This window comes from Belonocnema kinseyi, chromosome 2, assembly GCF_010883055.1.
Source record: "Belonocnema kinseyi isolate 2016_QV_RU_SX_M_011 chromosome 2, B_treatae_v1, whole genome shotgun sequence".
Taxonomy (NCBI): Eukaryota; Metazoa; Arthropoda; class Insecta; order Hymenoptera; family Cynipidae; genus Belonocnema; species Belonocnema kinseyi.
Genome location: NC_046658.1, coordinates 109,503,301 through 109,515,057, shown reverse-complemented (window position 1 = coordinate 109,515,057; position 11,757 = coordinate 109,503,301). Strand labels below are relative to the sequence as shown.

General features: G+C 29.6%; 1 protein-coding gene across 4 annotated transcripts in view; it reads left to right on the top strand.

Annotated features, from left to right (window-relative positions):
- The window catches only part of LOC117168097 (adenylyl cyclase 78C-like), a 57,153-nt gene that overhangs the window by 6,023 nt on the left and 39,373 nt on the right, over window positions 1-11,757 (top strand). For 3 of the 4 annotated variants that reach the window (XM_033353465.1, XM_033353467.1, XM_033353466.1), the window contains exons 3-5: window positions 3,755-3,990; window positions 11,035-11,192; window positions 11,449-11,635. In XM_033353465.1, coding sequence (XP_033209356.1) covers window positions 3,755-3,990; window positions 11,035-11,192; window positions 11,449-11,635 — 581 coding nt within the window. Of the gene's footprint in view, window positions 1-3,754; window positions 3,991-11,034; window positions 11,193-11,448; window positions 11,636-11,757 lie in introns of those variants that run through there. The other variant, XM_033353468.1, reaches the window with a different exon arrangement.

The following is an 11,757-nucleotide window of genomic DNA, read 5'->3' as shown; positions in this document are numbered from 1 at the left end:
AAAATATTATCTAATTCTAAAATCATCTTTAAAGTAGCATTTTTAATGTTTTTAGAAAGTCAATAATTTCTAATGATGCAGAAATACATAAAATGCAACATTACACACATTTTTCGCGAATAAAAAAAAGAATGGGTAATTTTTATACGTGTATATTATATAGTAAACGGTTATTTTACTATTTGATTGACAAAAAAAGGAAGACTAAAAAAATTGATTTATTGGAAAATCCCTTGTATTTTGTTCCAAAGTATCGCTAGATACCCTTATTTACAAATCTTAAACCTGGAGGTATACGAAACTTTACATTTATTTAATTAGGGAACGTGCATTAATTACGTAAGTATATGATTTTTTACATTTTATACACCCCCCCCCCACTTGTAAGGATCCGTAAGGTTTTTAAATTTTTACTCAATATATCAATAGTATATGAATTATTTTCACTGTAAACGAGATTTCAAAAGATTGTAAGGGATTTCAACTGATTTGAAAGATTTTCAGTGACTTGAATTTTGAGCTTTTTAAAAAGCAACATATTTTTATTTTCTTATTTCGAAATCTACCGAAATATTTTTAAAAATATTTAAAATTATAAAAATGGCGGTGGTTCTTCTAAAAATATTAAAACTCGATTTTCTCAAAATAAAAAACCACAAGTATGTTTTTTGACTAAAAAAGGTGCATGAAAAATATCAAATGACGTTGACTTGTACGTCCAAGAAATGTTTTTTTGGAAGTTCCAATTACGTTCTAAAATGTTGTGCCCACTGGGTTGTATTTTTTATGAGAGAAATTAAAAAATGACCTCATAAAGCTGATAGGACGCCTTTCTGCTATTAGCAGAACATTTCCAAAAATATTAGAAAGAATTAAAAAAGTGGTTTTCTTGAATTTCTTCTTTTCATGTTTTTGAAATTCAATGAAAAATATAAAGTTTTTCTGAATGCCCCAGCTTTTTCATTTCCCCCCTAAATTTATGACCAGTTTCTGTTTATGAAATAAGGAAAGCTTCCTAGCAATTTTTTGCGGGCTAAACCATTTTTGAGGGCGGGAGAATTTTTTCCCTAAAAATTGCATTTTTGAATTTTTCTTGTAAACGATGCAAAATATCACCGACGATGCAAGATATCGCCAAATAGCAGGACGTATTTTTTCAAATGGGCAAACTTTTATCATAAATTTTTTTCATATCTTTCGTTGTTTGCAAGAAAAATGAGAAAATTTGATTCTATAACAAAAATTCTCCTGACCACATAATTATTTAGCCCGCATAAAACTCACAAGATGTCTTTCTAATGAAAGTGAAAATTCAACAAGAAATTGGCAAAAAATATAAGTGTGGATAGATTGAGAAAATATACTTTTAATACTTTAAGAAAAACCGCCACCATTTTGCACATTAATAATCCTTTTTTTTTTAAATTTTCCAGGAGATTTCGAAACAAAAATAAACGCGATCAGAATCAGAAATAAAACGATAAATATTTCAATAAAGTCAAAACTTATAGAAGTTAAAAGAAAAATTTGGAGTTTTTTGAAGAAGAAAACACAAAATTGGAATACGCATGTCTTCGTTGGAACGATTTTTATGATAATTACATAGAATTTTAATGGATTTCAAAGGATTTCAAGAGATTTCGAAATATTACAAAAGAATTCACAGAGTTTCAAAGAGTTTTAAAGAACTTCAAGAGATACCGAAATATTTTCACAAATTTTGAAGGATTTCAGGGGATTTCGAAATTTTTCAGGAGTTTGAAGGGATTTCAAAAGATTTTCAAATATTTTGATAGATTTTAAGGGATTCTAAGGGCTTCCACAGTACATCGACGCATTTTAGAGGATTTTGTAAGATTTTAGAAAATTTAACGGTATTTTACATTAATGGTTTTTAAAATATTTTAAGAAATTTCAAGGGATTCTGAGAGATTTCCCCTGATTTCAAAAATTTCAATGAGTTTTAAAGGGATTTAAAGAGATCACGTAATATTTCGAAATATTTCACTGAACTTTAAGAATTTTTAATGACTTTTAGACAGGGCCCGATTTAAGAATTTTTCGCCCCGAGAGGATAACAAAAGTGCCGCTTTTTTAACGAACTAATGACTTTTTTTTACTAAAATCTACTAACTAATTAAAAATAATTCTTGTAATTTAAATAAATAATAATGGGAAAATGCACAAGAATGTATCTAAATTCGATTCGTGGTTGATTTGTGATAATAAAATGAAAATTTTATTTTTATTTTTTTGAATTAAAGAAAAATTCCGTTCAAAATTTGCCGCTCTTCGGAATTTGCCGCCCGGGACACTGCCCATGTTGCCCCTATGGTGAATCCACGCCTGATTTTAGATCTTTTGATTCATTTTTAAAGATTATAAACGATTTTTATGAATTTAAAGTGATTTTGCGGAATCTCGAAGAATTTTAATGGGCTTGCACAGTTTTTAAAGGTTTTGAAGGAGTTTTCAGAGAGTTTAATATTTTTAAATAGAGTTCAAGAGATTATGTACAATATACATGAAATTCTAAGTATTTCAAAGAATTTTTAAATGATTAGTAAAATTTTGCGAGCCTTATAAAAATTTTGAAACAATTCCCATGATTTTAAAAAATTGAAAAAATTTCGAGGGATCCCACGAAATTCCATGAAAGGTGTACATCAAAATACAAGAATGGCCATAAATCCTTGACTCTATATTTATTGGACATATGCAATATGAAATATTACATGTAATAAAAATAATTAGTTAAATTAGGCGCCGCGCGCCGACAAAAAAATGTTTCGTTGCCTATTTTGATGTGAATTAATACCCTACCCCCCTACTCTCATCTACCCCCTAATTTAACCTCTCCACCTTACTTCCCCAGCCTTCACTTAACCTATAGCTTCCTCTTTCTTCACTCATTCATCTTTTCCTAACTTCTAAATTCTTAACTTTTCCCTCGTCTCACTTCCCCGGCAAACACTCCCTTTCTCTTACTTTCTTTCTCAGCCATCACATTCTTTCCCCTACTCATCCAAAGTATGCTAATAGACGTCCCTTTACTCTCGTTACCTTATTTTCCCGTAATTTGTGCGATTTTCCAATCCCTCATTTCCCCTCTGCTCATTTCCTCCACACTTCCCTCTTACTTCTCCACTCCTAATTCCGTTCTCTTTTATTAATTCCCCACCCCTAATTCCTTACGCTTTCTCTATTCCCCCTCCAATTGTTTATCCTCAATACCTCTGCCCTCAGTGTTCCTCACTGCTTTGCCCCTGATTTCACTTTATTTGCCCTACTTCCCTTACCCTCATTTCCACTATTTAACCTTTTCTCATTTCCATTTACAGACCCTACTGACCCTACCCTCATTTCCCCTACTTCATCTTCCCTTATTTCCCCTCACAATCCCACCCTATACCCAATTTTCCATTACCGATTTCAATTATCATATGTTTTTGAATAATTAGAAAAAAGAAACTTACATAAGAAATGCTTTGGATTCTCCTTCCCCTCTGAGTAAGGATTCCGAAGTTTTTCTACCCCCCCCCCCCCCCCCCCCCCCCCCCCCCCCCCCCCCCCACCTTAGATTGGCCTACATAATTAATGTTAGCTCCCTTACACAAATTTTATAAATAGTTTTTGCATTTAAAAATTATTTTCCTGTTTAAAAAATGATGTACTTCGAATTGTATTAAATAATAATAATAAACAATGCATAAATAAAAATATAACAACATTTGTGTGGCTTCTTCTATTTTAGGTCGAATATTTCGCCTAGGAAACAATTATGGATCAAAGCGGTGAAGAAGCTGACCTCGGAGAGATTGGGAAGGGAAAGTCTGGCAGCTTGGGATGACCGGAAGCAGAACGCTGACCCTGAGATGACGGATATGAAGGAAATGGACAAGGAGAAAGAAGCTCTTGATACTCCAGTTGAACCGGAAGTTATTGTTTCTGAACCAACCGAAAAAGATGAAGAAGCTGAAATCCAACCAGGTACAAGTTGTGCCATATTCAAAATATAGATATCAAAGTAACTTTATTGAAAGAGGCATGTTTTTGTAATTCCTGTTATTTAAAAAATGTATTTATAAATAGGAATAAACTGCAATCAGGATGGCCGCAAGTCAGGTAACGTTAGGGTATTTTGATGGTCAGGGAAAGTTAGATACTAAAAAAGATTTTAAGGTCACTTTTTAAAGATAAAGTCACTATAATCACTTTAAATTAAAAGATTACTTTAATCACTTTTCTTTCAATAAACATTAACCAATGAGTTAACCACTATTTAATTCAGGTCTAAATCTGTTTATGAGTTTTCTTGAATTCTTTTGAAATCTTTTAGAGTATTTTAAAAGATTGTATGAAATTGTTAATATATTTTAATAATTTGAAGGGTTTTCAAAGGATTTTAAAGATTTTAGGATATTTCTAAAAATTCTATGGATTTTTGAAGACCTTTAAAAAATTGCAAGGGATTTAAAAAGTTTTCCAAAAATTTGCAATATTTTAAAATATTTTTGAAGATTCCAAGGGATTTTTCAGAATTTTATATACATTCAAAGCATTCTTAATCTCTCGGAATATTTAAAAAGGGTTTTAAGGGTTTTAAGCAAAATTGTATGCGTTGTAAAGAATTGTAATTGTAAAGAATTTTGGAAGATATGGAACAATTTTATAGCACGTATAAGATTTTATAATATCTTAAGAGATTCCAAATAATTTTCAAAGACTTTCAAAATTTTACGGGACTTAAAACAATTTGAAAGTATTTTAAATATTTTAGGGTATTTTTGATAGATGTCAATAATTTTGGAGGGATTTCAAATCACATTAAAGCTTTTAGTGTATTTTGAAAAATTCCAAGGAATTTTTTATGAAGTTTACAGAATTTCAGAAGGTATGGATAAATTTTATAGAACCTATAAGGTTTCGGGTTATTTTAAAAGATTCATAGAAATTTTACCAAGATTTCCAAGGATATTCCAAATAATTTTCAAAGACTTTAAAAAATTTCAAGGAATTTAAAAAAATTGGAAAGAATTTTAAATATTTTGGGGGATGTTTAATATATTTCATTAGTTTTAGAGGGATTCCAAATCACTTTAAAGCTTTTATTGTAGTTTTAAATATTCCAAGGAATTTTTAATTATTTCAATAGTTGAAGTGATTTTAAAGGATTTCCAAGATTAAAGGGTGTTTTTGAAAATTCCTAGGAATTTTCAAGGGTTTTAAAACATTTCAAGGAATTTCAAAAGATTTTAAAATATTTTAGTATTTTTTTAAAAATTCCAAGGGATTTTTAAGAGTTTGAAAGAAGTTCAAGGAATTTCAAATGATTTAAAATATTTTAGAGTATTTTTGAAAATTTCAACGATCTTTTAAGGGGCTTAAAACATTTCATGGGATTTTAAAGTATTCTAAATTTTAATGATTTAAATGGATTTGAAAAAACTTCTATGTGGTTGTAAAGAATTTCTTACAATTTCAGAAGACATTGAATAGTGTTACATGACAAATAAGGTCTTAAGATATCTCAGAATATTCCAAGGGATTGTATACGGATTTTGAGAATTTCAATGATTTTATGAAATTTATGAATTTTATAATATTCTAATGGATTTCAAAGAACTTATTCACAACAATGTAAGGGGGTTTTTAGGGTATCAAAGAATTTAAGAGAATTTACATTTTTTGACAATTCATTTGAATTCATGTAGAATTCTACCTGAATTTTTATCAATTTATTCTGAATTCTTAAAAATGATGTGAATTCTTTTAAATTCTCTTGAATTTATTTAATTCACTTAAATTGTTCTAAGCTCACTCCATTTTGATTAATGCAATACATTCTTTTTTAATTCAATTTTAATTTTGATGAATTTCTTCGAATTCCTCTCATTTCTCTAGAATTCCTCTAAATTCACGACAATTTTACTGAAATCCATTATTTTTTTAATTCATTTAAATTCTTTTGAAGTCTTATGATTTAAATTTTTTCGAATTCTTAAAAAATTTGAATTATTATTCACAATATTATTGCACGATAGGGGATCGTCCATATATTACGTAAGACATTTTTCTTTTGTTTATATCGCTGTGTCCTTTTCAACTTGATAAAAATATTATTTTCGTTTTTATTCAAACAACAGAAAAACGTCTTACGTAATATATGGACAATCCCTAGTCACTTTTTGGGTTAAAAGTTAGTCACTTTTGGTCAATTACGTTTTTCAAATAAAGTAGGCTGCGGTAGCCCTCAGAATAATAAATTAAAAATTTATAAATCCTAAATTCTTTTATTTGATTTATAAAATATTCCATATTAATAATGTTATCAGATTTTAATTTTTCTTTTTAAAAAAGAATGGTTAGGGAAAATGAAAAATTAGGGAAAAATCAGGGGATTTTGAAAATTAAGTGTTGCGGTCACCCTTTCTCATATTTTCTTGAATTAATCAATTTATTTTCAGGAACAAGACAGAAAATAAATAAGGAAAGTTTTTATCCACTGGCAACTCAATTAAGAAAACAATATTTCGAGCTCCTTTGATAAACTTATATGAGTTCTTAACAAAGGGCTCCTACTAATATGTATTTCTAACTTCACTTTTATGATTGCATTTTTGAATGAATCTGAAAAGGCGATATTAAACATTGCAAGTTATCAAATTGACTACAAAAAAACTAATTTACAATATTAACTTTAATAACTTCACTATTTGTATTATATACTCTAGGGGGTCTCACAAATTCGGCTTTAGGTTTTTCGGTGATTGACCCCTTCCCCTTCTCACCCAAATTTGTTTGTTTGCTGGAAAAATTAATTCAGTTTTTCTCTCTTCAAATCGATTAACAATTACCTCTGCCCCCAATCTTTTTAAATTAGCATAGGGTTTTAAGTGGGTAAAAGCTCGATTTTCTAAAAAAGTTGAAAAAAGAAGTACTTGTTATTAATTTTTCGTAAATTAAAGTTTAGTCACTTCTTAGAGAAGTTTCAAGTAATAATTTTCACACAATAACTTTTAATTTTTACTCTCCCTCCTCGCCTAACACCCCGTTATTTTTCCCAAAAAATTTCAAAAAAGCTGTTTTATGTCAAGTTTCTGACAAAGAAAGTATTTGTTTAAATAATTTTTCAAATATCGTTAAAAATATATATTACTCTCAAAATCCATTAGTTATGTCTATTAACTTTCACGATTTACAGGGGAAAGCATTGTTTAAATAAATTAAAATTGATTAAATAATTACCAAATCTTTTAAACAAAACATATTTCTCTTGAAATTTATTAACTGTATCATTTGCCCCGAGAAATAATAACTTTTCATGATTTACAGGAGCGAAACAAATTTGTAAGCAAAAAAATAATTGTTTTACGACTTTAAAAATGGTTAAAAAGTACGTGCTAAATGAAAATAATTCATATTGAAAAAATTTCAAAAAATGTCACCTTTAGCGTAAATTTTACGTAAAACTGCCATTTTTCATTTTTTGGGTAACTTCCGGACACAATACAAAGGGTTTGTGGCTGTAAAAATTTAAATTTATTACGTGGAAATTATTTTTTGGCCCTTCCTTAAAAGGCGAATAAATTTTAATTTATTAAAGACTAATGAAAAGTGCTAATTATTTCCATTTTTTGTTCGAAAAACGAGCTTTTCCCATTTAAAACCCCATGCTAATTTCAGAAGCCATTTCGAAACGGGTTAATGTTTACCGATTTGAAAAATAAAAAATATGGAATTTATTTTTTGTGGTCGACCACAAAAAATTCAAGATCGATATTTTACAGGTATGAATTGGGACCACCCTAGTGTGTACAAAACGAATAGTTCGTACAATATTAGAGGTTCATAAATATTGAGCGGTTTAGCGCCAATGTGAATTTAGTTGACGAGCGCAGCTCGGCTCTCACTTGCGGAAAACCTCGGTTAAAACCAGCGGCAAGTGCGCGCCATCTTTGACCTTGCTTCGCGACCCCCTCTTCCGTGCCGACGGTTCTCTACGTGTGAGAGCCGAGCTGCGCTCGTCAGCTAACTACGCAGTGGCTCTAGCTCTAGCTTCCTAATTATAAATAGAGAGCGGATGAGCGCCACTGTTAAGTTAATTCGCCAGAGCCGTTTGGCCCTCATACTTGAAAAACCCCGGTTAGACAATTATTTGTTCTTCAAACCTTGATACTTTCGAATTGAAAACGTTTGTAATTTTTATTGAAAACGTTTCAATTCAAAATATTTTTGATTGGGTAAAATTTTTAAAAAATGTACAAAATTCAAAACTTTCGAATTAAAATGTTAAAATTTATAAGTTTTTCAGGACGGAGTTGAAATTGTATTATTTCTTATTAAAAGCATTGAAAGTTGAATAATGTAACATTTTTAACTTTTGAAGTTTAATGAATTTAAATTTGAAGCGATTAAAATTTGACAATTGCAAATTACAAACTAAATTGAATTGTTTAATTTTAAAGCTTCTAAAATTCTAGAAATCTAAATTTGTATTAATTAAAAAAAATTATGATTTAACATCAAAATTGATTAGACAACTTTTTCTAAAATCAAAAAATTAATTCACTTTTATTTGCACCGTTTAAAATGGAACATTTTTCAATTATAAACCTTATAAATTGAATTATTCTAAAAAACCTTTCGAAATTCAAAGTAATTTTAAATGTGAAACATTAAAAATTAAAAAATATATACTCCAGGACCTTTCTTATTCTTTTTATATTCTTATCGTTTATGATTGAGAAAGTATTAGAATTGTCCGAAATTTTACACCACAGTTTTTCAACGGATCTCCACGTTTCGAGACCCCCTGAATCCGAAAATGAAGTTATTACGATGACGTCTGTCTGCCTCTCTGATCACGCGGCCGTCCGTCCGTAAACACGATAACTCTCGAAAAAATGAACTGATGAAATCCATCTTTAGCACACTTTTTTAAGGTCCTAAAAGAAAGGACGAGTTCGTTAACTATCAATTTTGATAGAAATTCAAAAAGTAAGTGCTTTTTGAAAATTTTTGAGGCCACTCTTGTTCTCAATTTGAAAATTTTATGTACGGATATTTATAGTATTAAAAAGGACAAACAATTTATCCTCATCATTTTTTTCTGATAAAAAGAAAATTCTCAGAGTTATAGCATTTTCAAAATTTTTTAAATCAACCGAAAATCAAAATTTTAAGCCAAACAACGCACGATATGCAAAAAATCAAGAAAAGAAAAACGTTGCGTTTTGAAAGCCCTACAAGATTATCATAACAAATTTTTGGATTTTCTTGGAAAATAGAAAATTCGAATTTCGATTGCGCAAAAAATAATGAAAAATAGAAAATTCCATTTTGTGGTCAAACTATGTAAGATATAAAAAAAGATGAATGAACAAAAATTGTTTTCCCAAAAAATATCTACAATTTCGTTAAGAATCACTTCGTGATAGGTCGCGTACTTTTTGTTTTATTCGAGAAAAATAACATTGAAAATAAAAATAAAATAAAATAAAACTTTTTTGGAAAAGGACGATAGTTACGAGAAAAAAAAAGATTTAAAAAAACCTGTTTACAAATGTCTATTAAAAATCGAGCGTGCAGCGCGAGTGTCACGATGAGAATGTGTACCTTAAAGCTTACAGAGCTTTGAGAAACTTAATCTTTGACTATACTTAAGTAGACCATTCAGAATATGAAGACGCATAAAAATACTGCGATCTAAAAGAGATCTTTTTGATAAAGTGTTATTCAGGCATTTCAAATGCAAAGAATAAATAACCGAGCGCGAAGCGTGAGGTAACCCATTATTATTATTAAACAAATGCACTATTCGGGCATTTATCGACGGAAAAATTAGTTTTTTCAATGCCGTTCCTTTTAATCGTGAACTTCATGATAACTTCAGCAACATTCATGATTAATTGCTAACTTTAATGTTTAAAACAAACTTTATAAACAAACGTATTGTTCAGGCATGTGTCCCAGGAAAAATTCGTTTCTTTTCTATGTCAGTCCTTTTTATTGAGAGCTTCATGATAATTTCACCAACATTCATTCAATAATGCATTTTCTTATTAACTTTATTTTTTAAAATTGAAGGGACTCACATGAAAAAAAAAGAAATTTTTCCGTCGACAAATACAAGAATAGTGCATATCTGAACTAAATTTGTTAAAAAAGAAAAACATAAAATTACTCAACAAATTATTAATGTTGCTCGAGTTTTCACGAAGTTCCCGATTAAAAGCACTGGCATAAAAAAAACACAAATAATTTTTCCATAGACAAATCACCGAATAATTCATTGGCTACAATTTATAACTTAATTATGAATAATGCTAAAATTATCATGGAGTTGTCAATTAAAAGGACTGATATCTAAAAAAACTAATGTTTCCGTCGACATTTGTTTGAATAATGTCAAGTGCCCGAATAATGCATTTGTTTATTATTTTTGTTTCAAAAATCATAAAATTAATGAAAAAATTATGAATTTTGATGAAATCATTATGAGTTTCCTAATTTAAACAAAAAACTGAAATAGAGATAAAATATTTTTTTATTGACAAATGCCTGAATAATTCATTTGTTTATACTAATAACAAAAATAATCTTAAGAGAAATGTTCTTTATTATAATATTGTTTTGATAAAAAAGTCTTGCATCATAACTTGAAGAAACATATTTGTTTATTTATAAAAAAATTGTAAAACTAAATCAAAACTCAATCTCGATAGTTTGCTTTGAAATATTTGTGGGCTGTATGTTATTTTGAACTAAAAAAAATCATTTTTCCCCACTGTGCGACGGTTCACCAAACCTAAGAGCCGAGCAGCGCTCGCCAGCTATCTTCACAGTGGCTCTAATACGCTCTCTGTTCATAAAAACGTTAAATAATAAAAAAAATCGTTCATAAAACGATTTTCAGATTAGGATTCGAAAATGTGATTCAAATTTGTTAAAGTAATGAAATCATACATGACCAGTGTCAAGATTTTGGATACGAATTGTTTAACTGACGATTTACAGGCACGTTTTTTGTAGATGTCTTTAAGAAAGGAATTCTCTACAAGGGAATTTTTTGTCCATCGCTCACCAACAGCTTTCACAATAAACAAATGGAAATGTCGTATCTTCATTATTCGAATCGTCAACGGCAGAAATCTCTCATTATGCTCAACATTTTCGATCTTGGATTGAAGGTACAAAACCGATAAGGGACTCGAAAAATGACTCGTTTCTGAATCTGGGGGAAAACAGGTTCATGAATCATTTTTAATTTTACAATTTAACTGACCCGCAGGGTTCAAAATTCGGTTCCTCATAATTTGTTATCTCAAATATAGGGAAATGTGGATATCGAGTGCACAAATTTATTTAAAAATTGACCAAATGCTTTTGTACTTAAGTTTTCTTTTTCCCTTTTCTTTAATTTCAGTAAAAATTTGTGATTTGCAGATCGCACTTATGTCAATATGGCTGTGGAGAAGGAAAGCCACCGAGGGTCTCGTAGAGTCTTTATCCTGGACGGTTTGCTGTATGGCATCTAATTTGTTAGTTTGTGCACTTGGATGGTGGCGTTGTTTCCCGAATAATTATTTATACTGGGCTTCTATCTTTACCTGGCTTCTCATCAATTCCCAAGGTTAGAATTACAAAACCAACGACGAAATAATTCCAAAAAATATTAGTCTACATTTGATCAGAGTTATGGGGTCATCACTCAGCTTGCGTATTTTTGTGTGATCTGTGACATATGATGACTTT